Here is a 26,635-nt window from a genome sequence, read left to right as displayed (position 1 = left end):
CCTCATCTGTATAATGGGGGTCATAACAGTACCTAGTACCTCCTTCATAGGGTGGTCCATTCATTAGTTCATTAAGCAGGTATTTCCTGAGCCAAGCACTGTTCCAGGCAGAAGAGAAACATCACGAACAAAAGAGACAAAAGCCCTGTTATGGTGGTGACACTCTGACGGGAAAAGAATGTGACTTGTCAATCATAAAAATAAAATCACTCTACTAAACACTATGAGAGTTACATGAGGTGTTGTAGATAAAGCATTCAAAACAGAGCCTGACACGCAGTTAAGTTCAGTCAATGTTAGCTGTCATTAGGATTGTTGCTATTACCATGATGGTAATTTTCTAGCAACGCCCATGGGATCAACTCCATGGCAGGGATCCTGGCACTGTGCTCAGAGCAAGAGCCCCATAGGCAGGAATGTCAACGGAGTGTCCCTTATGTCCCCCCGTTTGCTGGTTGCCCTGGTCCAGTCTCCGCGTTGATTATACGTTGGGGCTTTGCAGCCCTGCTGGCCCCAGGAGCCCTCTCCACATCCACAGCTGAATTAGCATTTTGTTCCAGCTCACAAGAGCACCAGTGTGGGAACACCACAGGCCAGATGGAATTTTGGAGACCCTGTCATTTGTTGGAAAATTTCTCTGGCTGCCTTTGTATTAACAGCCACATATTTTGCTCTCAGATCTGGGAGTGGGGCTGGGATCAAGAGGGGTGGGGATTGCTGCTGAAAAATAAAGCAAGTTTCTTTCTGGGCTATACCTTTCCAACCTTCCAGAGATTTCTGCTCCCTGGCTGCTCAGAGGCCAAGATGCAACCTCAGAGAAGAAGGGGAGGGGAGCAAGTATGTGCCTTCCCTGTGCACTTCTCCTCTCTTTTGACTAAACACATGACAACAGGGGAGGCCGAGCCAATTAGGAATACTTCAGGACAGAATCCACCTCGCTCTTCACCGGACATCCACCCTAGTCTCCAGGAGGCAGTAGAGACTCATACAGGATGAGACGTAGAGAAGAGCTTATAAACCAGGACCCACAGGCCAAATCTGGCCTGCAGATGTGTTTTGCTTGGCTTGTAGTGTTTTAAATAAATTTGAACCAATATTTAAAATCCAGGATATTTCACATAAAAATTCAGATTTCCAGCTTCCCTTGAAAAAGGGGAAGTTCTAGTTACACTTTGGGCCCAGGTCCCTATATGGCTGGCGTAGAGTATGGCACTCTCTCTCAATGATATGCTCCCTGAAGTTCCGCACAAGCCCCACAACTCCCTATTGTCTCCCAACACCAAGGAAGGACAGTTGCCTTTGGCATCTCATTTGCCTTATTGTTTTTCTTACAGAAGATGAAGACTTCTCTGACTACAGCTCAATTAAACCTGAAAAAAAACAAAACATAGGCGGATGTGTTTTCGTTACACCCAGCCCACTTCCTTCACTTATGCTAGAAGCCTGGCCTCCATCTGCACTTCAGTTTTTATCTCTCGGTCCAGGGCTACAATGTCCAATATGAGAGCCACTGGCCACATGTGACTATTTATATTTGAATTAATTAAAATTTTAAAATTTCCATTCCTGGTTGCACTGGCCACATTTCAGGGGCTCAACTGCCACCTGCAAGTAGTGGCTATTATGTTGGACAGCACAGGATAGAACATTTCCATCATCTCAGAAAGTTCTGTTGGACAACTCCGGAGATATTTAAATATGAGATGTAGGAGGCTAACAACCAGTCGAAACATCTGTTGCCCACATCCTCCACATCTACACTGTGCTGGATGCTGTCGGGGGAAATGATATGCATTGGGGACGCTGCCTTCCAAGAGTTAGGGAGAAAGCCTAATTAGAGAGTCTCTGACTTCTCAGTCAAAGACAAGAGAAGTGCCTCGCAGTGTCTGATGGACCCTCTTGGATTCGGAGAAGAGGAACAGGTCTCTGTGTCCATGGCACAAAGAAAATGCTCTGCTTGTCTACCGCATGCCCTCTCAGCCCAGTCCCAAGCAGAAAACTGCATCAGTGGCCTCTAGAAATGGAGGTTCCCTCAGCCCTCTCATGAAGATGCTGCTTAGAAGACTGAGGCTGAGTCTCCATGCATGTGTCTTGGAGGCTCCCCAAGCAAAACACACAAAGAGAGTCAAATTGGGCTTCAGGGCTTGTCCTCCCTATCAGTGCTTCCTCTCCAGCATTGGCCTTCCCCATCCCTCTAGGCCCGGCTCCTGCCTCCATGCCTCCCCTGGGGTTGTCCTCTGCCCAGGCCTCCCCAAATCCAGACCTAGTTCCCTCCCAGGGCCCATTCTCTAGTATTGCCCTTTCTTCTCCTCTGTCTATACAAGATGTCCCTGAGACCCAGACCCTTGGGACAATGCTTGATGCACCAAACTAATTTCCAAGGATATTTATTTTTAACAAAAAATTTCCAAAGACTAGATATCAAAATGCAAGGGCTAAGTCCAAGTGTGGGAATTTTCAGGTTGATTGAGTGGAAAAAGCATCACATTTGTGACTGGAGGGCCCACCTGGAAGTCCTTCATATTTATGAACTGCATGACTTGGCCATGACTCAGATTCACTGAACCTTTATTTACGGATCTCTAAAATGGGTCTCACACAGTAGTCTTAACATTTAAAGGATGAGAATTCCAGGAGATGATGAATGAGAAAGCTACAAAGCCTAATGCTTTGGGCATTGTTGTTATTGAGTTGTTATGCTACAATGACATAATACAATATGTTGTAAATACAGTATGTTATTATTACTGAGGGGAAATTATCTTCCAATACCCAGCATGGTGCCTGGCACACACCAGGTTTTAATTTTTTTAAAGATTATTTTTTAATGGCCGTGGAGTAGAGGCTGGGCAAAGATGCTTTTAGGCAAAGGGGTTCTGTCACTCCCCCAGAAACAGATCACATTGATGAATATCTACGCAGAGGCAGGGGTTCCGAATCTTTTTAATACCAAAGACCCTTCTGGCCACCTGGTGAAGCTGAAGATTCTTCTCAAGATGCGTTTTTTTATTGTATAAAATGAAAAATACAAGGTTACCAAGATAATCAATTACATTGAAATAATTATCCAGATCTTCTAAAAAACAGATGTGTGATATAATTCTACACGTGCTTCCTTAATAACACATTAAAAACCAGTATCTATCAGTATATCTAAAAACAAATGCACTTTCAAAGCAGTGATGAATAAAAACTATATTTCAAAGTATCTGCTTCTGCTGTCATTACATACAATATCTGTGACTTCTTTTGATGGCAAAGTCACAGGTCCTGCCAACACTACTGTGGCTGGTGCCTACATTCGTTATTGAAGAAACACTGAATTCCAGTTAGAGATGAGTGAAAATAAAGATGTAACTTTCTTTAACCTAGTGCTCCCCTGAATTCCATGCATTAAAGCAAACTAAATATGGCCTGAGAAGGACTCTGTACTTCTATATTTGAGTCCTTGTGGATGAACTGCAACCTAGCTTAATAGTCAGACAAAATTAAAAACCTAACATAATAGTATGCAGCAGTAACAACGGCTGAGTATTCACCAATCCCAGCAGCCATACTTCAACCACTCATAGACTGCCGAATGTTCAAACTGCTCAAATAAGGCAAACGCCAAGCTGTAACCAATCTCACTGTTTCTGTACCTACTTCCAATTCCTGTATGTCACTTTACCTTTTTTGTCTATAAATTTGTTCTGACCATGAGGCACCCCCGGAGTCTTTGTGAATCTGTGTGATTCTGGGGGCTGCCCAATTTGCGAATCATTCATTGCTCAATTAAACCCTTTTAAATTTAATTCGGCTGAAGTTTTTGTTTTATCACATGCTTGGACCCCAGATCAAGAACTCTTGAACTAGGCGTCCCTTTCCCCTTCCTTTAATTCCAGTTCACCGTCATAGGGATGGATCCCCGGGGATGAGGCAAAGGCAGCCCCTCTTTGGCATACATCCCAAACTCCTTCTGAAGGGAGCCAGAGTCTAAGGCATCCCCCACTCCTAATCGTCGTGTTGCACTGAAGGATCCTCCTGACAGTTCTAGAAGCCCAGGCCTTGCTGTGCCTTCAGGCCTGTCTGTTGTCCAAGGACAATGTAATCACAGCTCCCATTAACTGAGCAGTGACTATGTGCTGACTGTTATGCAAGGTGCCTCATGCTCATTAAAGCATTGAGCATACATTCCCACAAGGAGGCCCTGGTATTGCCAAGGGAAACTGAGGCTAAGAAGTTAAAGGTTCACTGACATGTCCAAGGTGGTGAGCAGAGTTTGAATTCAGTTCTGACTACAACTCACCTTCTGAACCGTTCATGCTTTAAAGCCACACCAAGTAAGATACCACGACAATTACAGTCTAAACTCAGCCACCGCCAGGGAGGGAAGTGAGTGTGAACCAGGAGCTAGGAGCCTCTCCAGACTCCCAGCGAAGTGACTACACAAGACATCCCTGCCCAGTCAGCCTAAAGGGAGATGAGGGGATTTTAACCAGAGTTTTAGGGGAGAATGTTCTGAAAGAAAGGGATACAATAGCATCTTTGTAGTTGCAACAGGATCTTGAGCAGAGGGGTGGGGGTGGGGGGCCAGAATGTGGTGAGTAACTGTAAGAGCCCACTAGGTCCAGGGCCTGCAGACAGTGGCCAGGCATGCAGGGAGGCTGGGAATGGGCACCCGTGCTATCCAGGAAGCAACCCTGCCAGCAGACAGTCCCTGAGCTGGGGTCCAGGTCCCCCAGGAGGCACACACTGAGCCTCTATGTGGACAGACAACAGAGCCACTCTGTCCTTGAGAAAGAACCCTGTGTGTCCCACTCGCTCTCCTTCCAGCACAGGCACAGACATCCAAATGGCCCATTCACTGGCCATTACAGCCTCCAGCCCTCAAACTGCCTGCAGCCTCCACCTCCACTGGGCCCAGGCACCCAGGCAGCATGACCGCAGCCCCCACCATAGTCTGGGCACAGCTTGAGCCTGGCTCCAGCCGCACTACTCCATCAAACACCTCTGCTTCAGAGCCCAGGCAGCACCTCTGCAGCTGCTCTATGGCTATGCAAGTGTGTGAGGGTGTGTGAGTGTGTATGCAAGATTACCAGTGTGTGGGTGAGTGTGTGTTTCACTGTGACACTGTGAATGTCAATGTGAGCATGTGGTTTATGTGTGAGTGTGTGAATAATGCATCTAAGTGCATAGTGGGTGGATGTGTGTGTGTATATCTGCGTGACTCTGTAGAGGGTATGAATAGCAGAGACAACAGCAAGAAAAAGACTGATTGGCCAGGGTGGTGGCTCATGCCTGTAATCCCAACACTTTAGGGGGCTGAAAGGGAAGAATCACTTGAGGCCAGGAGTTTGAGACCAGCCTGGGCAACAAAGTGAGACCTTGTCTCTACTAAAAATAAGAAACAAAAAAAGAAAGCAGGAAAAGGAGACTTAGAAGAGAAGCCCCCAGGAGACTCCCAAGACCTCAGACGACATCCTTACAGGAACTTTCCCCAGCCAGTGGCCTGGCCTGGCCCCCACCCCCACTGCTTCCACCTAGACAGATCCAAGAGACTTCAGGGGTCCCCAGACCTCCTCCCAACGAGCTGGGGTGAAAAGAGTGAGATAACCGCACCCATCATTTGCTTACTTGTCCATAGTCGCCCCAGGCACAGGCCTCGAGCTCATTCAGGTTTGGGTCCAGCCCCTTACCCCACCATTTCCCAGCCACAAGAGCTCAGGCAAAGTGTTTGGTTCCTCTGAGCCTTAGTTTCCTCAGTAATAAAAAAGAGTGACACCTAGCTGACAGAGCAACACACCTGGCCCGCAGAACAACATGCCTGGAACATAGAACAACACTGCCAGGACTCAGAACATCACACCTGGGACTCTCAGAACATCACACTGGGACTCAGAGCTTCACACCTGGGATGCAGTCAACGCACTGTCATTAAGTAGGCAAGTAGGCTGGCCCCCATCCTCCCGAAGACTCAGAATTCCTGAGGGGCCTAGGGTATAAGGCATGCTCATTCTCATCTCAATGCTCAAATGGAGGCTGGGCACATGGCAGGCAGATGCCTCTCTGAGAAACAAACTTAGTAAATGTGGGTTTCCTTTGTCCTCCCTTCCTCCACCACAGACAACCACCGCTGCTGTCCCAGAAGCAGGCAGAACAGCACTCTGGGAAGTTGGTTGGGAGTTATCCCCAAGGGTGTATGCATAGGGACTCACTCTGTCACCCAGGCTGGAGTGCAGTGGCATGATCATAGCTCATTGCACCCTCCACCTCCTGGGCCCAAGCAGTCCTCCCACCTCAGCCTCTTAAGTAGCTGGAACTACAGGCATGCACCTTTTTAAATTTTTGTAGAGATAGGGTCTCCCTATGTTGCCCAGGCTGGTCTTGAACTCCTGAACTCAAGGGATCCTCCCTCCTCAGCCTCCCAAAGTGCTGGGATTACAAGCATGAGCCAACACACCTGGCCCTGCACAGGAACTCTTGACCATGCAGACCTCCCAGCAGGTGCATCTGTCTATGCTGTGAGTCTAAGGCTGGGAGCACCACACAGAGACTCCTCCAAAGAGACCCAAAAGCAGGTAGGATTTTCCATGATAAGCAGGTATTGCTCTTGCAATTCACAAAAGACAGAGATAAAACAAGAGAGTTGCAAAACCCTATCAGGCCCAAAAGGAAAATCGAGGAAAACGTTCCCCTATGATTAGGTCAGGAAGAGAAGCAGTGACAATATTCAAAAGAACAAGTTTCTAAGAATCCTACCTCAACTCTACATTCACCAAAAAGAGAGATCAATGGCATTCTGAACCCTAAAAGGGAAGTCCAGACAGACAGAATGGGATGCCTAGAAGAAAGAGATTGCACAGACCCGGAGACAGAAAGCAAATGTGAGGACCCGTCCCATCTATTAATGCGCCTTTTCCCAGGCTCTGTAGGAAATGTGTTCCTTGCTCCTCCCTGCAACCCTCTCCCCGTACCAACGTCTGCCCCTTTCCTTCCACCTGGCCAGTAAGAGTTATCACATTATCCCTGAGCTGCAGTTCATTCATCTCCTTTGTAGATAAGAATGAAAGGGAGTGCGGCTCCTGCACTTTTTGAAATTACGGCCCTCTAATGTTATGGGTTGGCTGTATTTGGGTCTTCCCTTCCCATCTCAAAGATATCACCAAGCATTTAAAAACACTACAGTTACTTTACCAGAATATCTTGAGAATTTCCTAGTGCCAAGTGCATTGGAAGTCAACTCACAACACTGCTGCAAAGCCAGTCTGGCTAGAAGCAAGACTGGCCAGTGGAACCACTGGGTTTGTCCTGCTGATATGCCTCCCCAGCAGGAGCACAGAGCTGACACTAGGGACAGCCCTGGAGCATGTGAAGCACAGAGAGGCAGTGGCAGTCAGCCCTCAGTCCATCCAGGCCAGCAGAAAAGAGCGCTGCTCTGCCAAAGGGCAACAACATTGACGAAAGCCAGTTCAGAAGAGCGTGCCCCGTGCAGCCCAGGAGCCCCACTGCATGGCACGCTCACAAGCTGAAAGGGGCGCCTGCCTGGCTCAGAACCATGCCTAGACATGAAGGGTTCTCCACAGAGCTGGTCTTGTTTGTCTCTGTGCCTTACTCTCTTCATCTCACATCCCTGTGTCTCTGGCTCTGACTCTTCTCGTTTTTCCCTCCCTTTCTCTCTTCTAGTCTTATCCCCTCTGCTGTCTCTGACCAGTTCTTTGGCTGATGGCATTTCTGGAAAAATCCCTACCCAACTTGGTTCTTACAGAACCATGAACCTGCTTCCCCAAGATGGGAGGATTTGAATCCTCCAGCTGGTTCTGGAAGAGGCTGTTTGCTCATTGCAAGCAAACACCCTCAAAAGCCAAACAAAAACTGCCCACAAGTAAACAGCATGTGATACAGCCCCTTCCCGCGGCCACTTAGCAGAAATCCAAGCCCATGGCAGGCCGAGAAGTTGGGCTAGGAAGGATGCAGCAGCCACAGCCCCTAACCACTCTCCAGCAGTGGTGGTCAGCTGGGTTGGAGGCCAGAAGGAAGGGAGTCAGGTGTCTATACCAGCTGGAGGAGAGCATCAGGGACCACAGGCAAGGTGGCTTGGGGGACATAAGTAAACCTATACACACAGTTATCACTGGAATTCTCTCTATCCTACCCTGGATCCCTTTTTTTTTTGAGCTAGAGTCTCGCTCTGTCACCGAGGCTAGAGTGCAATGGCTCAATCTCAGCTCACTGCAGCCTCTGCCTCCTGGATTCAAGCAACTCTCCTGCCTCAGCCTCCCGAGTAGCTGGGACTACAGGCACACGCCATCATGCCCAGCTAAATTTTGTATTTTTAGTAGAGACGAGGTTTCAACATGTTGGCCAGGCTGGTCTCAAACTCCTGGCCTCAGGTAATCCGCCTGCCTCAGCCTTCCAAAGTGCTGGGATTACAGGTGTGAGCCACCACACCCAGCCTCTCTCTATCCTACTCTTGTGATTATGAAGGCAATATGTACAAAATCAGTTCAAAGGCTTTAAGGAGAAGTATCCAACATTTCACCATTGCTTTTAAGAATATAACATAAGTGATTTTATAGAACTAAAATGATTAGTATCATTGTTAAGTTACTTCTGTATATGATCATTTGGTGGGATATGATGAGGTTTCTCTTCAAATAATCTGATCAATCTTTTATTCTTTAATTCATAGTACCCGCGCCCCAGCCCACCCCTGCTTTTTTCTCCTTTTTTTCCTTTTTGCCTTTGTTAGATGCCCAGGCATGCCACAGTACCAGGCGTTATCAGTACCAGCTTGCATTCCTTTCCTTATTTGGAAAGAGGACTTACTTTCTAGCTCATTACAGATACCCCTTCCCCTTCCTCTCCACTTTCTTTTATGTGCCCACCCTATCTAAAAAAACTCAAATGTTTAGCCAACCAGGATTAGTTTAGATTGTATGACCCGACCCCAGCCAATGAGGAAAGGGTACAGGGGCAGGACTTGGGTCAGGAATAAAGGCTCTCGTGCCCCTTTGTTCAGGTGTGCTCTCATGGCCACTGGCCACGGAGGAAACCCTCTACGCAGAAGTAAAATTGCTTTAAGAATCTTTTGTTTGAGTCTTCAATTTCCTTAGGATTTGAGCATTATTCCTAACAATTTCTAAGTGTGACTAGAAAAGAAACACCAAAAGCTAAATTTAAATGAAAATGAAGAGAAAGGAGGAAGGCTGACAGAGACCCATATATCCAGATGCCTGAACAAGAACCTGGAGTCACTCCTGACCTGCTCTCAGCCTCCACATCTGAGATTACCAAGGGCTGGAAGTTCTCCTGCCCAAACATCCTCCTACCTGCTCCTCCAGCCTGCTACAGAATCCATACCTCCATCCTGGCCCGCTGGATCACACTCCTTCTTCTCAGTCCCCAAAACTGCTGTCTAAAATGCAAACGCAATCGCACCTCTCCAAGCTCAAAAGCCCTTCCATTGCCCCCTCTGCCCTAGGGACAATAACACAAACCCCTAGCTGGGTGAGGAGAGCACCCACATCCAAGAGCCAGGCCCCAGCCCCAGTCCCATCTCCAGGAAGTTCCCCTGTGGTCCCAGCTCAGCTCCTTCCCAGCCAACTTTTAACAGCTCATTTTTGCCTCCAGGGGTTTTGCACATGCTGTTCCTTCTGCTAGAATGCCTTTCCCTCTTCTTTTTGTTATATATATATATTTTAACTTACATACAGTAAAACTGAAACTTTTCTGTATCATTCTATGAGTTTTAACACATGTATTAGATATGCATGTCCACCACCACAGTCAGGACACAACACTTCCTTCACTCCAGAATTCTCCTTTGTGCTGCCCCTTTATAATCACAGCCTCTTCACCCCAACCCCTGCTCATCTGTTTTCCATCCCTATAGTTTTTCCCTTTCTAGAATGTCATATAAAAGGAATACCACAGTATGTAACCCTGTAGGATTGGATTCTCCCACTCAGCATAATGCCTGTGACATCCTTCCACACTGTTGCATGGACCTATGGTTCTTTTCTATTGCTGAGGAGTAGTCCACCGTATGGACATACCACAGTTTATCCAATCTACAGCTGAGTGACATTTGGGTTGTTTCCAGTTTGGGGCAATTATAAATAAAGCTATTATAAACATTTGCATCAGTTTTTTTTTGTAGACATGGTTTTCATTCCTCCTGCATAAATACACAGGAAGGGGATTGTTGGGATATATGGTAAGTGTATGTTCAACTTTATGAAAAACTAACAAACTGCTTTCTACTGTTTCCCACTTTCATGTATGAGAGTTCCTGTTGCTGGCATCCTGACCAGTACTTGAGGTTGTCAGGATGTTTTGTTTCACTTTTTAACTATTCTAACAGATGTACAGTGGCTTCTCCTTTCTTCCCTTGACAGAATCCAGATCCTCCTCAGATACTCCCTGTTCTGGAGCCTCCCTCTGCCCCACTCACTCCTCAGGTTGGGTCTATCCTTTCTCTATATCTTCTGCAGAACATTTGGCCTACAGGGCTGAAGCATTTCTTTGTGCTTCCCTCTCCCCTGAACCTACCACCTACCCCCTGCCCCCACCACCTCTGCCCACACACATACACACGTACGCACAGGCAGCTTCAATAGACGGTGTACTCCTCAGAGGCAGAGTATGTGTTTTTTATTTTTCTATTTTCTGCCCTGCACAATGTCTGGCTTAAAGAAGACATTTTCTAAATGAATTGATGAATGAATGAATGAATGACAAGGCGGCAGGGAGACAGAGGGAGCATTAACACACATTTACACATTGAATGTGAATCCTCCTTTTGTGGCCTTCCTGATATGCCACTCAGGAATTCCAAAGCCACTTGGGAGCAAGACTCAGCCCCTGCCCATGGAGACACTCATTCCTTCAGAGCTCGTGAAGGCCTAGAGATCAGAGTGAGGCCCCTATAACCGAGTACCCCCATTTGTCTAAGACAAAGAGAATAAATTTTTTAAAATTATTTTTTCTTCTTTCTTTCCTCTTTTTCCCCCAGTCCTTGCTTCCTACTTAGCTCTTTAGAAATGCAGTTAGAAGCTCTACCTTCCCTTCACCAAACACTCCCTACATGAAAAGCTTATCTAACTATGTGCTTACTTAGAAGCTCCAGAGCCTGAGCTACCTTCCATCAGGAGCTTGCCTCGAGAGATAACAGTCAATTTGCAACCTAAATTATGCCCACTCCAAAACTCTCTCCCACCTGCAGAGTATCTCAAGACAACGATGACCTTACAACCTAGATCTGCCTGTGATGGTGCTAGCTCAACTCCCTGGTAGAAAAAGGCACCCAAGCGAGTCATGGAGACCCCCACCTGCTTGCTCACTCCCCTGCATGCCATTCATGCCAAGTATCCCTTTAAAGGACCCTGCTTTCTGCTCTAAAGCAAAGCGGTATCCTTAAAGGCAGGAGCCTGTACCTCTTCCTCTAAGCTAAGCTTTAGAATAAAGTCACTTTCTTTATACCAGACCTCACTCTGGTTAATTGGACTCTACAAGTGGTGAGTGACTGAATCTGCATTTCGGTTACACTCCTGCTGTTTCCTCGCCCTTCACATCAGCCCTCATCCTGCTTCCCTTTCACTCTTAACCTCCTTGACCCCAGGATTCACCAGATGCTATCATAAAGACTTTCCATCTTCCACTCAGCTGGACTCTGGGGAATAGGATCAGATCCCAGGCAACTCCCAGGAGTATGTGTGCATGTGTGAGTGTGTGTGTGCGTGCACGTGTGTGCATATGAGTTATGTGTGTGATGTGTGAGAGTGAGTGTGTGTGTGTGTGTGTGTGAGAGAAAGAGAGAGCGAGAGAGAGGAAGTGAAATCCACATAAAGAAGGGCGGCCTGGGGTTTTCCCACAATCATGGCTCCCTCTCATTCTCACTCTCAGGCCAAGTGGTCCTTCACACGCAGGCCTGTGCAGACACATCCAGAAAATGAAAGGATCATGCCCTAAACTCCCTAGGCGGAAACACTTTAGCAGTCACATCACAAGATGATCCAAGCAAAGACAGCCCCAGGTGACTCACAGCAACCATGCCTCAAAGAAAACTGATGCACTCTGTTTCTCTACCAGTACCTTAGGTGGGAGCGGATACTGGGCCTCCCAGACCTACTTGGAGGGATTTGTCAGCATCTTTGAGGCCAAGCTGAAGCATGTTTCTCTCACTAGTCGCTAAAACAACTAAGGAACTCATTTCTTTGTGAGACCTGTTCCCACCACCCCCTACATCCCTGTTTTTTGGATCAACCCTTGTTTGGTATGGTTGGGGCCAGTGGATTGTTTAAAACATTCTGCTCCCTGCCCAGCCCTGCACAAAACCTGGGTTAGGTATGCAGCAGGAGCGACAAGTAAGGGCTGTACCCCAGAAGAGAGAGGGGATCAAATTTCCCACAGGCTCCATGGGCTGCATTTCAAGGTTCCAATACCAGTTTAACCTCTTTTTCAGCTGAGCCTGATAACTTTTAGGACTCATTCAGTGCAGAGGGACTCAATGAGGGGACCCCAGCATTAGACTCCAAGGGCCTGCAGCCGTTTGGGGAGCTACATTCTCATCCAGTCAGCAACATTGTGCAAGGAGGCGTGTGGGAGACAGACTGGACAAACATCTGCAGGCTGGGTTTTCCTGCCTGATGAGAAGACAAGAAGCAAGAAAACTACTTGAGGATAAATTCCGTCTATACTAGATCCTTACTTAGAGAAGAGTCCCACAAGCATCCCCTTGACTGGTATTGAATGAAAGGCACCTGTGACTTCCTTACCATTTGTTTTAGACCCTAACAAAAATCAAACCTATTTTTGTGGGTCCTTTGTAAAGCCCCCAATCTTACAGCACCTTTGAGACACCAAGTGTTTTCACCTCCATGACTCCATTTGCTCCTCACAATGACTCCTTTTACAGATAAGGGGCTGAGGTTCAGAGCAAGGCAGCACTTACCCAGAGCCACATGGTAACCTAGCCCAGCACAAACCCCATTCTTACTGCAAACCCCGGGCCTTTCCTCTACCACTCCAAGCCACACCACATCCAAGTCTATGATGGGGCTGTAGTGCCTGTGACAGGACCTGCACGGGGAGTGGATGGGGACCTGGGCCCTAGGAGACCTGGGCCCTAGCCCGGCTCTAAGTGACCCTAAAGAGGCCACATCCCTTTTCCAGCCTCAGCTCCTTCTCCTCTGAGTCTTAACCTCCAGGGATTTTAGCTCTTGGTTCTCCCAAGGAGGACTGGCCCATGTGGGCTCCCCTGGGACTCCCTTTCCCCCACTGCTGCCTGCCTGATGACCTGCCCACAGCATAGAGTGAAGATAGGCAAAAGGAAACTCCTCCCGCAGCACGCTGGGCCCTGGGAGGGTAGTTACAGTAAAAGCTTGGATAGAGACAGAGGCCGGAGCAATTCGTTCTTGTGAATTTGTCTGATTTCCACATAGCTGGGCACTCAGGTCCTCATTTCCATGGATAATGAGAAGGTGGCCACATGCCACTGAAATCAGCCCCAATCCTGAAGTGACCTAAATGTCCACAAACAGGGAGACGATTATCAAAATCATCGTACTGAGCATTAAATGTACGGTTATGAAAGATTTTTCTAGAGATGTAGACATGGAAACGTGTTTTGATATAAACTGAAGTAAAACAAATCAGACTGCAAAACTGCATGTGTGGTGAAATCTCAGCTCTTTAAAATAATACTCAAAGAGAATAGGAAATGTGCCAAAATGATAATCATGGTTCCTGTAGAAGTTGTATATTTTTTCTCAAAAATCAGGAGGAAAACATTTTTTAATTGGCAGTAATAGTTTCAACTTTCTCTATCAATATTTTTTCTTTTTTAATTTTTAACCCAACACATATACATCTGATTCTATCAATATTTTTCATCAAGTACAGAGTCCTTGGCAAACACCAAACCTCCCACCACCATCGCAAGGAAAGAAACTGACAAGTGTTCCAATCTTAGCTTTAGAAAATTACACACCAAGCCATGGCAATGACCCCGACCCCCCAGGATGATCAAAAAAAATGCCCCCACAGATACTGCAGCTCAATGCTCTTTTCTTTCTTTCTTTATTTATTTGTTTTCCAAAAAGACATTTAAGGATTCTAGACTTTTATCTGTATACTTCTAACCCAGAATTTCCCATCATATGTACCTCGGATCAATAATAGGACGGCATTAGGGAATTACTGAATAAAGGATACCGTATTCAAACATGCTGGGCAAGTTCAAATCTCAGTGTAATGAATTAAAAGAGGATACTCTACGGAAGGACCCTCAAAGAGATATAGCATATGATATGTGCGATATCATATAATGGGAAATGACATAGCATCTATCATTTCCCAAAAACTATTTTAGGACTATCTCAAGGAATGACCACTCTATGGACATAAGGATATCTTGGGAAGTGCAGCTTTGAGCCCCAGCTTTCCCCCATTCTCTCAGCCTTCTTGCCCTGTGGTTCTCAGCCCTGGCAGCACACTGGGCTCACTTGCAGAGCCTGAAAACATCCCTTGGTCTGGGTCTCATCTGGATTTGGGCTGGGGGATGGGGGCAGCCTGAGTCAGGGCTAAGAACCATTTCTTCCCCACACCTTTTTAGTTGTTCAAGCATAACTCAACACTAGAATTGAGATCCAATCTCAAACTTATTCACATATCACCCATTTTTGGAGCTAAATGGCACCTTGAATAACATCTAGTCCAATTTCTCATTTTACAGAAGAGGAAACTAAGGTCCTCAAAGGATTCCTAGCCCCCTGTCTCCTCCCATGCTGCTTTCAGCCAGTGCCAGGCTGCCCTGTGGCCTCTGGACCTCAGGACCCTTCATTCAGAGGGAGAAGCAAAGGAGAGCCTTCAGATCTCCAAGGCCATTTCACTGCCAGAGGATGCCCATCAGGCCCCTCTCTCTGCAGGTGAACCCCGAGACTACAAAATGTTGACACAAGTCCTCTTCCTAACACAATACCAGAACCCAGAGCCAGGGACATGAAACAGGGAAGCTGCACTGACTCACAGAACTGGAAGCTTGTGCTGGCAGTGGGGCAAACACACCAATGTTCCCCGAGGCAGCCTGAGCAGAAGGCAGGTACCACCTCTCCTCCAGGCACTCTGCTTCAGCCGCAGACCACAGAGCCTCTGCTACATCTGCCTTTAAAGCCAGGAGACTCCAGCACAGTGCTAATGCCCCTCAGAATGGATGGCTGTGGCCTCAGTTCTGGCAACACTCTTGCTCTTAAACAGGGAATTTGTAATAGGATATCTCCACTCTTTTCGTTTCACATCCTACCCCCAATCATTCCCCCTTTTGAAGCTTAAGATTCCACCATTTTAGCAGCTTTGAGAAAAAACCTGAAGCTGGATAGGTGTCAGGAGGGGTGAAACATACACACACCCCTGGCCTCAAAGTCACCCTTCCTGAGCCCCCAGCACCTGATGACCAGCCCTCCACCTCTGCTCCAGCCACCTGCCAGGCCCCCCTGCACGCAAAGGAGCTGTTCTCTCAGAGACCCTCCATCCTACAGCGCAGTCTCTAGACAGCCTTCTAAACTCCAGGCCCAGCGAAACTCCCCAGGAAGCATCTCCGGTGGGGTTCCGATCTGCCCTCTGTGAGCTTGGAAGGGAAGGGAAGAGGCCAGAGGGCACGGAAGCAGACAGGGGAGCCTGGTGAACTGCAGGAGCCCAGTTGGGGTTGCAGGGGTTTTCTGCTGCAAGAGAAGCAGAGCAACTAACCAGTGGCCGGGCCTGAGGGACGCCCCTTTCCTAGGGTTGCATGTGTCCTTTAGCTAAGCCACCTGGGCCACATTCTCAATGGGTTTTTCTTTTCTGCCTGTTAGTGTCTGTGAGGTTGATCAATGGAAGGACCACGTCCACAGGACCGTGGTTTCATCGTGACATCCCAGACCCACCAGTGCTTCCACAACTGCCCGATAGTCCTCCTGTCGGGGAGGTAGAGGGAGGTGGATTGGAACCTTACTAAAGCCAACTTAACTCAATAGTAATAAACGTTAGGACATTATTTTTAATGTCAATACATAGCTAAATTAGAAAAGATAGTACATAATTCACATAAACTTTGGAGAGTATTAAAATGACTTCAAAAGCTTCTCATCAGAGGCTGCCATGGGTTCCCCAGGGAATGCTCCCCTCTCCCTGCCCTGTGGATTGCATGAAGATTGCACAGAGTTGCGAGTGGGTTACGGTTCGGTTAAGGTGTGAGGATCCGTAATAAAAGCCCCCTTACTACCGTCCGCCCCGCCAAGAGCGGCAGTAGAGCCCATTGCCCCCAGTTCTGGTGCAGAAATGAAAGCCGCCTCTGCCCCATGCATCTTTCGGGGAAACAACTCCAGCCTTGGGAGGCCGCGCAGGCTGCGCGCGCCCAGGGCCGCTGCGCGCTGCCTGCAGCCACCTGTCCGGGTGATCGCCCCACCTTCCGCCTGCGCGTTCCTTCCCGCGAGTCCTACCATGTCCCCGGCGGTGTCCTGGCCGGCTCCTCGACGCGCTCAGCCGGCTCGCAGACTCATCCCGCCTCCCCTTGCCCGCCCCCGGCGCGGTGGCTCGCCAGGCTCCACAGGATGCGCGACTACTCGGCTGGGGCGCGTTTCCCGGACTGAAGGTGCACACCTTCCCTGCAGCCAAGTGGCCCCGCGCCAACTCTCGGGAGATCGCTGCACGCCGGGATACACCGCGGGTGGGGAATGCACGCCGGATCTACTGAGATCTGCCGGGATCTGCGGGAGCCTACCCGCAGCCGCGAGCCTCTGCGGTCTACTGGGGACGTTTGCAGAGTTTGCAAAGTCCCTGCCGCGCGTCCGGGCCCAGCCTCCCCATTCCCCCGAAAGCGCGGGAGGGGGGAGTTCCTTTCACAATAAAAGCCCTGCCGGGGGCTCGGCCAGCCGCAGTCTTCTGGAGTAGGGGCCCAGGTGCTAGGAAGGAAAGGTCCACGCTCTGCCTGCCCGCCTGCCAGGTGATGTGTCAAGGCTGGGCGGTGAGGGACGCCTCTAAGGTGTGAGGGTGCTCGGTGAGTTCGCTGCAACTCGGCAATATAGCTGAGTGTTGTCCAAACTGCCACCCTCTTCTGCCAAGCAGGACAAGTCTTTTTTTTTTTTTTTTTTTTTTTTTTACTGTCGCTTGTCAGAAGGACAAGTCTTTTTTTACTGTCACTTCTTCGCTTTGTTTGGGTTCGGTCCCCAAGATTTGGAAGGAAAATCCGTTGACCACTACATTAATTAACAGTGAAGAGTTTTTGTCCTTGAGAACTAATCACTGTTAAAGTCACTGAAGTAAGTGGCTGATACCTCTCTGCTTTGGATGCACAGACAGTGCCTTTGTGTCCCCTAAGTCACCTACTGCCAACAGTGGAACAGTCAGAGCAAGACCTGAGAGTCTATCTGCTCCTCGCTGGGGAGTGTCCTGGGCTTAGGGGGGTCTGTAGTCCCAAAATCAGGGCTAGCCCCACTATTCACAACTGGGTGACCATCGACTAGTCCCCAGACGTCTTTATGACTTGTGTCCCCCAGTGGCCCAATGTTTGGACCCCAGGATTCTTAAGAGCCTGTAGGCAATAGATGGAGGTGAGGCAGACTCAGTAGTAGGGTGTCCTGAGAGAATCTGGGGGCCAGGCTGAAAAATTAGACTCCAATATTGAAACTAACAGGAAGCATCATTAGTTAGATGAAGACAGGCATCTTCCCAGCAGTCATCTGCCCCAGAATGATTTGAGGTTGTCACTGATGGCAGTGCTTCTAAAAGGAAGCAAAGATCCAGAGGGTCCCCTTAAATTGTGTATGTGTGTATGGGCGGGAGGAACAGATGAAGGGCAAGTATTGAGTCCTTAACATTCCAGATGCTTTCTGTACATTATTTCATTTAATCATCACAAACGATCCTAAAAGGAAAACTTTTGCAAATGAGGAAAGTCAGGATTAGGGAGGTGAAATAACTTTCCTGAGACCAGATAGCCAGTAAACAGTTTAGCAAATCTAAGTCTATTTGCTAGAACATGAAACGAAGAGGAAGACCTAATAGGGCAGAAACAGGAGGCAGGATGTAGCACTGCAAACTGCAGCTTGTCGGTGCATATGGAGTACTGAAAGGACAGAGAGTTTGAGCCCTGGTTGGGAAATGAGGGAAGAGGGGGGAGGACAGTACAAACCATTCAGGTTTGTATTTAGATGTTCAGGGAGACGCTGTGATCTTTTGAGTCTCATTTTCTGACTGTGACTCCACACAAGATGTATATTAAACATATATGTATAAATGTAACTAAAATAACGTTTTATAAAACATTACTTCATGTAATGCACTCTGACATTTTCTATTCTATTTCAATTTTACATATTTTTAATGGTGCTCTCAAATCATTAACTTAGGAAGAGAGTGCCCAGTATTTCCAGCATTACTGGAAGCAGAAATGTTTTTCAAAAGCAGCAGCTCCGATGACTCATGGAACACACTTGGGAAAAGCTGCTGCAGGATCTAGCCCAGCCAAATAAAATGTCACACAAGAACATGGGTAAGTTGTAAAGAATTGTTTGTTGTTATAGCATATCCTGGTCCATCCTAATAACATGAATAAAATTACTTTTAAGAAGAATTACTTGAAAAGAGTCATAAATCAGATTTTTGTCATTTCTCTGCTCAAACCTACCATAGGCTTCACATCTACTGCTTCACATCTTACAGGGGTCTACAAGTCCTTTCACACTTTGGCCCTCATTGCTTCTCTAACATTATCTCTGCACACTCTCTCTCACTGTGCTCCAGGACACACTCACCTTCTTATTGTTCCTTGCATATTACAGGCATGATCCCACCGCAGGACCTTTGCACTTGTTATCCCTCTCCCTAGAATGCCCCAGATATCCCCATGGTTTGCTCCCTCATCTCCTTCAGGTCTTTGCCCAAGTGTCACCTCTTCAGTGAAGCCTTCCCTGGCCTATTTAAGATTACACACTCCATTCCTCTTTGTAATTCAAAGTTCCACCTTGTAATTATTTTTTTCCTGAACTAGGCAACTTCTTGGAAACTATATTAAAGGGTTTTAAATTTAGATAACCAGTAAAACCCTCCCTTCTAGGAAACAACGCTTCTTGTTTTGTTACTTTCCAAATTTTGGTTGATTGGTGGTTGGCTGCTCGCAGGTTGTTGGCAGAGCCTCTGGTTACACTGTGGACCTTGCAAGTAGGAAACACTCAACTCAGTCAACTGAGACAGGTTGGTGCTAGAGAGGAATATTTTATTATTTTCATGAGAGGGAGCTTCCAAGTTCAATAGGAGTGAGTCTATCTTTCACCAGTTAGCAGATTTCCAACTTGCTCTAAGGACGTTTTAGGGTTTCTTATAAACTGGTCAGGCAGCTGCCCAACAGGCCCGCTCTCTAATAAGATTCCATGTCTAGCTCCGTTCCAGACTTACTGAATCAAAATTTCCAAGGCTTGAGTGTCTTTATATTGTTTAAGCATAGCCAGGGCTGAGAACTGCTGAACTAAGCAATTCCTCTTCCTTGGCTCCCATATCCAAATGGCCTTTCTAAATGATTCTGGAATCTTTCTCCTCCTCACGGCCAGTTCTTTGGCTCAAACTTTTGTCATCACTTACACTACTCTCAGAAACTCAACTAGCATCTCAGGCTCCACTTTTGCTCTCTCCAATCCATCCTGCACATCACTGCCAAAACATAAACATGGGTCTGCCACTGACCTGTTCCACATAACTCTCAGGATTAAGTGCAAATTCCTCAGCAGGATAGCTTTCAGACTTCTTCAAGGTTTGACCTCTTATTACCTCTTCAGGCCTTTTACACACTCATAAACCTCCTTCAGGGCAGTTACCTCCAACTCAAAGCCTTTTCTTGACACATTCCTATTTCCAACCTGACAAAGCAAAGCCACTTCCTCTCCACTGACTTCAAGTTCCTCATTTGACAAATAAGAACCATCATCCCAGCCCATCCCTGGATTCCTGCAACCATGTAGTGTGCTCATATAAGTTACATCATCAAGGACAGGACTTTTCTCATGGTAAACTTTCAAAAACATTTATTGAATCCAAGAATGATGAATGAGAAAAAAACTTCTTTTGCAGCAGAGAAGGTTAGCATCCAGTTCACATTCTCTTTTTTTTTTTTTTTTCTCACTTAACTCGTATATTTTAAGGGGCAGCAGTACACTTGGCCAAAAAATTATATATTTCACAACCTCCCTTGCAAAAAGGAACAGCCAATAAGAAGCAAATGGAAGTCACTGGTGGAGCCCACAGAAGCATGTGAAGGGGGCTGAGGTAATTTACATTATTGTTCAGCAAATATTCACTCCCTATATTAGTCTGTTTTCACGCTGCTGATAAAGACATACCCAGGACTGGGCAATTTACCAAAGAAAGAGGTTTAATGGACCTAAAATTCCACATGGCTGGGGAGGCCTCACAATCATGGCAGAAGGCAAGGAAGAGCAAGTCATGTCTTACATGGATGGCTGCAGGCAAAGAGAGAGTTTGTGCAGGGAAACTCCACCTTATAAAGCCATCAGATCTTGTGAGACTTATTCACTATCATGAAAACAGCATGGGAAAGATCTGTTCCCATGATTCAATTACCTCCCACAGGGTCCCTCCAACATGTGGGAATTCAAGATGAGATTTGGGTGGGGACACAGTCAAACCATATTATTCAGCCCCAGCCCCTCCCAAATCTCATGTTCTCACATTTCAAAACCAATCATGCCTTTCCAACAGTCCCCCCAAAGTCTTAACTCATTTCAGCATTAACTCAAAAGTACACAGTCCAATGTCTCATCTGAGACAAAGCAAGCCCCTTCCACCTATGAGCCTGTAAAATCAAAAGCAAGTTAGTTATTTCCTAGATACAATGGGGATACAGGAATTGGGTAAATACAGCCATTGAAAATGGGAGAAATTGGCCAAAACAAAGGGGCTACAGGCCCCATGTAAATGAAATCCAGCAGGGAAGTCAAATCTTAAAAGTTCCAAAATTATCTCCTTTGACTGCATGTCTCACATCCAGGTCATGTTGATGCAAGAGGTGGGCTCCCATGGCCTTGGGCAGCTCCCTGTGGCTTTGCAGGGTATAGCCCCTCGCCCTGGCTGCTTTCAAGAGCAGGCTTGGGTGTCTGCAGCTTTTCCAGGTTCACAAGGCAAGTTGGTGGATCTACCATTCTGGGATCTGGAGGATGATGGCCCTCTTCTCACAGCTCCATTAGGTGGTGCCCTAGTAGGGGCTCTGGGTGGGGGTTCACACCCCACATTTCCCTTCCACACTGCCCTAGCAGAGATTCTCCAAGAGGGCCCCACCCCTGCAGCAAACTTCTGCCTGGACTTCCAGGCATTTCCATACATCCTCTGAAATCTAGGCGGAGATTCCCAAACACCAATTCGTGACTTCTGTGCACTTGTAGGCTCAACACCACGTGGAAGCTGCCAAGGCTTGGGGCTTGCACCCTCTGAAGTCACAGCCCAAGCTCTACATTGGACCCTTTTAGCCATGGCTGGAACAGCTGGGAAGCAGCGCACTGAGTCCCTAGGCTGCATATGGTATGGGGACCCTGGGCCCAGCCCACGAATTCACTCTTTCCTCCTAAGCCTCAGGGCCTGTGATGGGAGGGGCTGCTGTGAAGACCTCTGAGATGCCCTGGTGACATTTTCTTCATTGCCTTCAGGATTAACATTCAGCTTCTCATTGCTTACGCAAATTTCTGCAGCTGGCTTGAATTTCTCCTCAGAAAATGGAATTTTCTTGTGTCTCCCATTATCAGGCTGCAAATTTTCCAAACTTTTATGCTCTGCATCCCTTATGAAATTGCCTTTAATAGCACCCAAGTCACTTCTTGAATGCTTTGCTGCTTAGAAATTTCTTCTGCCAGATACCCTATATCATCTCTCTCAAGTTCAAAGTTCCAGAAATCTCTACAGCAGGGGCAAAATGCTGCCAGTCTCTTTGCTAAAACATAACAAGAGTTACCTTTGCTCCAGTTCCCAAGAAGTTCCTCATCTCCATCTGAGACCACCTCAGCCTAGACCTTATTGTCCATATCACTATCAACATTTTGGGCAAAGCCATTCAACAAGTCTCTAGAAGTTCCAAACTTTCCCACATTCTCCTGTCTTCTTCTGAGCCCTCCAAACTGTTCCAACCTCTTCCTGTTACCCAGTTCCAAAGTCGCTTCCACATTTTCAGGTATCTTTTCAGCCGCACCCCATACTACTGGTACCAATTTAATGTATTAGTTCATTTTCATGCTGCTGATAAAGACATACCCGAGACCGGGAAGAAAAAGAGGTTTAACTGGACTTACAGTTCCACATGGCTGGGGAGGCCTCAGAATTATGGCGGGAGGCAAAAGGCACTTCTTACATGATGGCGGCAAGAGAAAATGAGAAGAATGCAAAAGTGGAACCCCCTGATAAAACCATCAGATCTTGTGAGACTTATTCACTATCATGAGGACAGCATGCGAAAGACCATGATTCAATTATCTTCCACAGGGTCGCTCCCACAACATGTGGGAATTCAAGATGAGATCTGGGTAGGGACACAGCCAAACCATTTTACTCCCCTTCCCCCTGCTGCAAGCAGAGCATATATCTTTACTGCACTGTTGTTGGGGTTGGCCATGGACTAACTCTGACCAATAAGACGTGAGCAAACAGAGGCACTGTGTGTGCTTGTGCAGTATTGCTTGGCTTTACATTCTGATGATGCATCATGTGAAGAACAAGCACAAAGGTAATTTTATCTTTTGAAATTAAAGTTGTATTCTAAATAAGTTACAGTCTTTAATAAAGAAAATTTTTAAAATCCTGTTTATCTTGGCTGCCCTTTCCTGGTGACAGTTTTTGAAATTCTGAAATCATCTTCTAAAACTCAAGTCATTTTTTGCTACTTAAGGTTTTCAAACAGCCTACACATACCCATCGAACGACTCAGGTGTAGTCAGTTCATCCTTTTTCAGGCTCCTTGTTGGCCTCTTCAAAGAGCATCAAACAGTTTTGGAGAAACCAGCATATAAATGTATATAAATGTGTTTACTATAATCTTTTCTCCATTCTCATCCTCAGTATATTTCCAAATTGAAGAAGAACATTGTTATGGACTGCAAACCCGGGGAGCCCTCGCCAAGACACTAACCCTGCTGTCACCTTGATTTTGGACTTCCAGTCTCCAGAACCAGGAGAAAATAAATTTCTCTTGTGTCATGGGTGGGCAATGACTAGCTGGGCCCATGGCATGGAGAGGGAAAAGAATTCACCAAGACAGTTTTAAATAAAGAAAGACAGATTTGTTAGAGAAAGTATGAGAATACATTCCAAGAAAGCAATGAGCAAATCAGCATGAGAAGAGCTGACTGCAAAGAAAAAGGGCTTGCTGGAGATTTCATGCAATAGTGTTTATGCTGAAGAGAGCTTTGTGCAGTACTGATAACACCAAGGTTGCAGTGAGCTAACCTGCAGGTATCTAGTGATCCTTGGATGCAAGAGGGCTACATGTCCTGGACCATGAAGAAAGGCAGGCTTATAGCTTATCTGCTTCTCTTTTGCTTTCCAGTCTTCTCTTTTCAAGCCATCCAGTCTATGTTAAGGCAGCCCAAGCCTACTAAAACAGACATCCTTTTGTCCAACACTTTGAAAATATTATTTTATGGCAGGCCAACATTTTAGTATCTTTTCTATGGTTGACAACAATGACAGCCACGTTTAAAGAGGTGTTTTCCACTTCTATATAGTCAAAAATCTTATTAAGTGTTTCTGCAGGTTTTGAGGAATTTTTAAGTGGCCAAAAATTTTCATTATAAAAGGCTCAATGTCAAGTAAGCAAATTATATGCCTTTTTAGCAGTATTGCATATAAGACATGCAGGTTATTTAGTAGGTAAGGTGTTTTCTTTTTCTTTTTTTGGTAAGAAATTTATAGACTGAATGGAATTTGCCAAAATTTGTATCTGCACTGTCTGCTGAATAGGCAGATTGCTGAGTAAAGTCCAGTTTGTATTTGAACACAATACCAATTCTTTTTGTGTTTTCTGTAGTTTTATTAAGATCTTAACAGAAATCAAGAAAATGATTTGAAATCTTGTTTTTCAAATCAAACTACCTAATAGGTCGGGACATTTTTTGTTGCTATGATTTGACACATCACTTAATGTATGGTAGAAAGTATGATCATTGGTAAGATTTGACAGAATCAGCTCTATATGCTAGGGGGCTAACACAGCAGTTTCCCCCTCTAAAAGCCCACAGGACTTTTTAGTTGCAACTTCTATAATCAGGGAAAAAACCTTACTTGGTTTCATAGAGCAATCAAAGGAACAATACAATAATGCATGTTTGTTCATTCATGTGGTATGCCCAAGCTAATTCAGTGGCCTCTATGTTCTACTGAACATTGATGTCTTTTGGGCAAGAGAAGGGAAAAATACTTCTGATTGATTAGAAGTATTTGAATTTCTTATCCTAGACTTGTGAGATTCAGTCTCTATCTGCATTTTCATATCTCCTTCTCCACCATGCCCAATCCCAAATTCTTTCCATAATAGGGTACAATATGCTTTGTTTCTGTCATTTACCTCCCTGATCTGGCTGGATGTGTCCTTCCATCTATCATTAAAATAAGTTATTTAGTCTTTTTTTGCAGTGATATCTGGGTCATGCTGGCAATAGTATAATAATAATTCTTATTTTCAATATCTGAACTCTTAGAAAACATGGCCATAATATTCACAATGTTAAAAATTAAACCAGCACTATCTCAACACAAAGTTCAACAGCTGATCCACAGACAAAATCAAAAACAGAGTGTTAACACTCACAATTACAACACACTTAAGATGGACCCTTAGGTCACATCACTTGGAGTGAAGCTACAATGAATACTCCATTACTGTGAACCACAAATCATGGTTGTCAACATTGGTGGTCAAGGGAAAAACAAGAAAGAGCAGCTACAAAAGGCAGATAATCTATACCTTATCCATTTGACACTAAAACTAGTATTGCTTTCAGCCCCTATTTTTGGGTAGAGAGGAATCATATCTGAGTCAACCAAAGATCAGACACACTGGCAAAGAGGAGCAAATTGGAGAACTCTAAGGAAAGGACAGCAAATTATAGGCGAATGAATTAGGGCCTCATAATCCCACTATTCTTTACTTCTCCTGGTGACTTACTTTGTTCCTGGAAGATTGGGACCTTGTTTAAGAGTTGCTGAGGCAGGTGGATCACAAGGTCAGGAGTTCAAGACCAGCCTGGCCAATATCGTGAAACCCCATCTCTACTAAAAATACAAAAATTAGCTGGGTGTGGTGGCGGGCACCGTAATCCCAGCTACTCGGGAGGCTGAGGCAGGAGAATCGCTTGAACCCAGGAGGCAGAGGTTGCAGTGAGCGAGATCGCGCCGCTGCACTCCAGCCTGGGCAACACAGCAAAACTCTGTCAAAAAAAAAAAAAAAAAAAAAAAGCCACAGTTACATCCCTGGCTGGGTGTGGTGGCTTGTGCCTGCAATCCTAGCACTTTGGGAAGCCGAAGCGGGTGGATCACCTGAGGTCAAGAGTTCGAAATCAGCCTGGCCAACATGGCAAAACACTGTCTCTACTGAAAAATACAAAAATTAGCTGGGCGCAGTGGCAGCTGCCTGTAATCCCAGATACTCAGGAGGCTGAGGCAGGAGAATCTCTTGAACCTGGGAGGCGGAGTGGAAGTTGCAATGAGCTGAGATTGCACCATCGCACTCCAGCCTGAGAAACAAGAGTAAAAGACTCTGTCAAACCAGAGAAAATTCAGACCCCAAGGCACATGACCATTACCTCACAGCTAGCATGAAATTCTTTCACACCAATCCACTATATACATGTGCAATTATTTTAATGTTAAAATAATTAAATTATTATTTAAATATTTTAAATACATTTCTGACACTGTGTTTCAAAATCTTAGGTCTAAAATTACTGCTTCAGAAGGTTGTACTGTGGGCAAGCCATTTATCATTTCTAAGCTTCTTATCAAAGAAAATACAAAATTACTCTCTCTCTCCACTTTTTCAAGCAATTAGAAGAATTTAGATAAAACATATTATTTAAGCTGCTTACTTATTTATAACTGAATAGTATAAATAATTGTACTTTTTCTGGAATTCTAACACTAGTTCTCACTTGCAAACAGTCACAGCATAACCAGAAAAGATATATCACATTTAAAGACTAATTCACTGGCCAAGCCCAAAGAGTTAAGATATCAGAATCTCATTTTCATACTTACTTGTCTTCTGTTCCAAGTGCAGGCAACTAGGTAAGTATTATTTCCATGAATATAAAGATTTATTATCTCCTCACCACTACAGATCTTACAGACACTGTAATAGTCTAACTCCACTATTGACGTTTGACAGCCAGCACTTTTGATTCTCCCCTCTTCCTCTTACCCTCTTGCCCACACCTGGACAAGCCTATTAGAACGCCTGTTGGCTTCCTCCCTTGGTGCTAGCAGCAAGTTGAAACCATGTAAGCCCCTGCAGGCACACTGGGAACCCTCACCCCAATTTTACCCCATAACCACAATTAAACTTCAAGCCACTCTCCCTTCCTTGTTCTTTTAACCTACTTTCAGACTGGCTTGGGTGCCTTCCTGGCCCTCC

General features: G+C 46.0%; 1 protein-coding gene across 3 annotated transcripts in view; it reads right to left on the bottom strand.

The window, feature by feature from the left end:
* GASK1A (golgi associated kinase 1A) overlaps positions 1-17,053 on the bottom strand; it is an 80,039-nt gene extending 62,986 nt beyond the window's left edge. For all 3 annotated transcript variants that reach the window (XR_004058721.1, XM_010374337.2, XM_010374338.2), the window contains exon 1: positions 16,458-17,053. Coding sequence is in view for 2 of the 3 variants with exons in the window: in XM_010374337.2 (XP_010372639.1) it covers positions 16,458-16,460 (3 nt within the window). In the remaining variant the exon portion in view is untranslated. The remainder of the gene's footprint in view (positions 1-16,457) is intronic.
* Positions 17,054-26,635: the final 9,582 nt, after the last annotated feature.

The sequence above is a fragment of the Rhinopithecus roxellana genome, chromosome 1 (genome assembly GCF_007565055.1).
Source record: "Rhinopithecus roxellana isolate Shanxi Qingling chromosome 1, ASM756505v1, whole genome shotgun sequence".
NCBI classification, from domain to species: Eukaryota; Metazoa; Chordata; class Mammalia; order Primates; family Cercopithecidae; genus Rhinopithecus; species Rhinopithecus roxellana.
The sequence above is the reverse complement of the archived record's forward strand: the minus strand, read 5'-3'. Positions and strand labels throughout refer to the sequence as shown.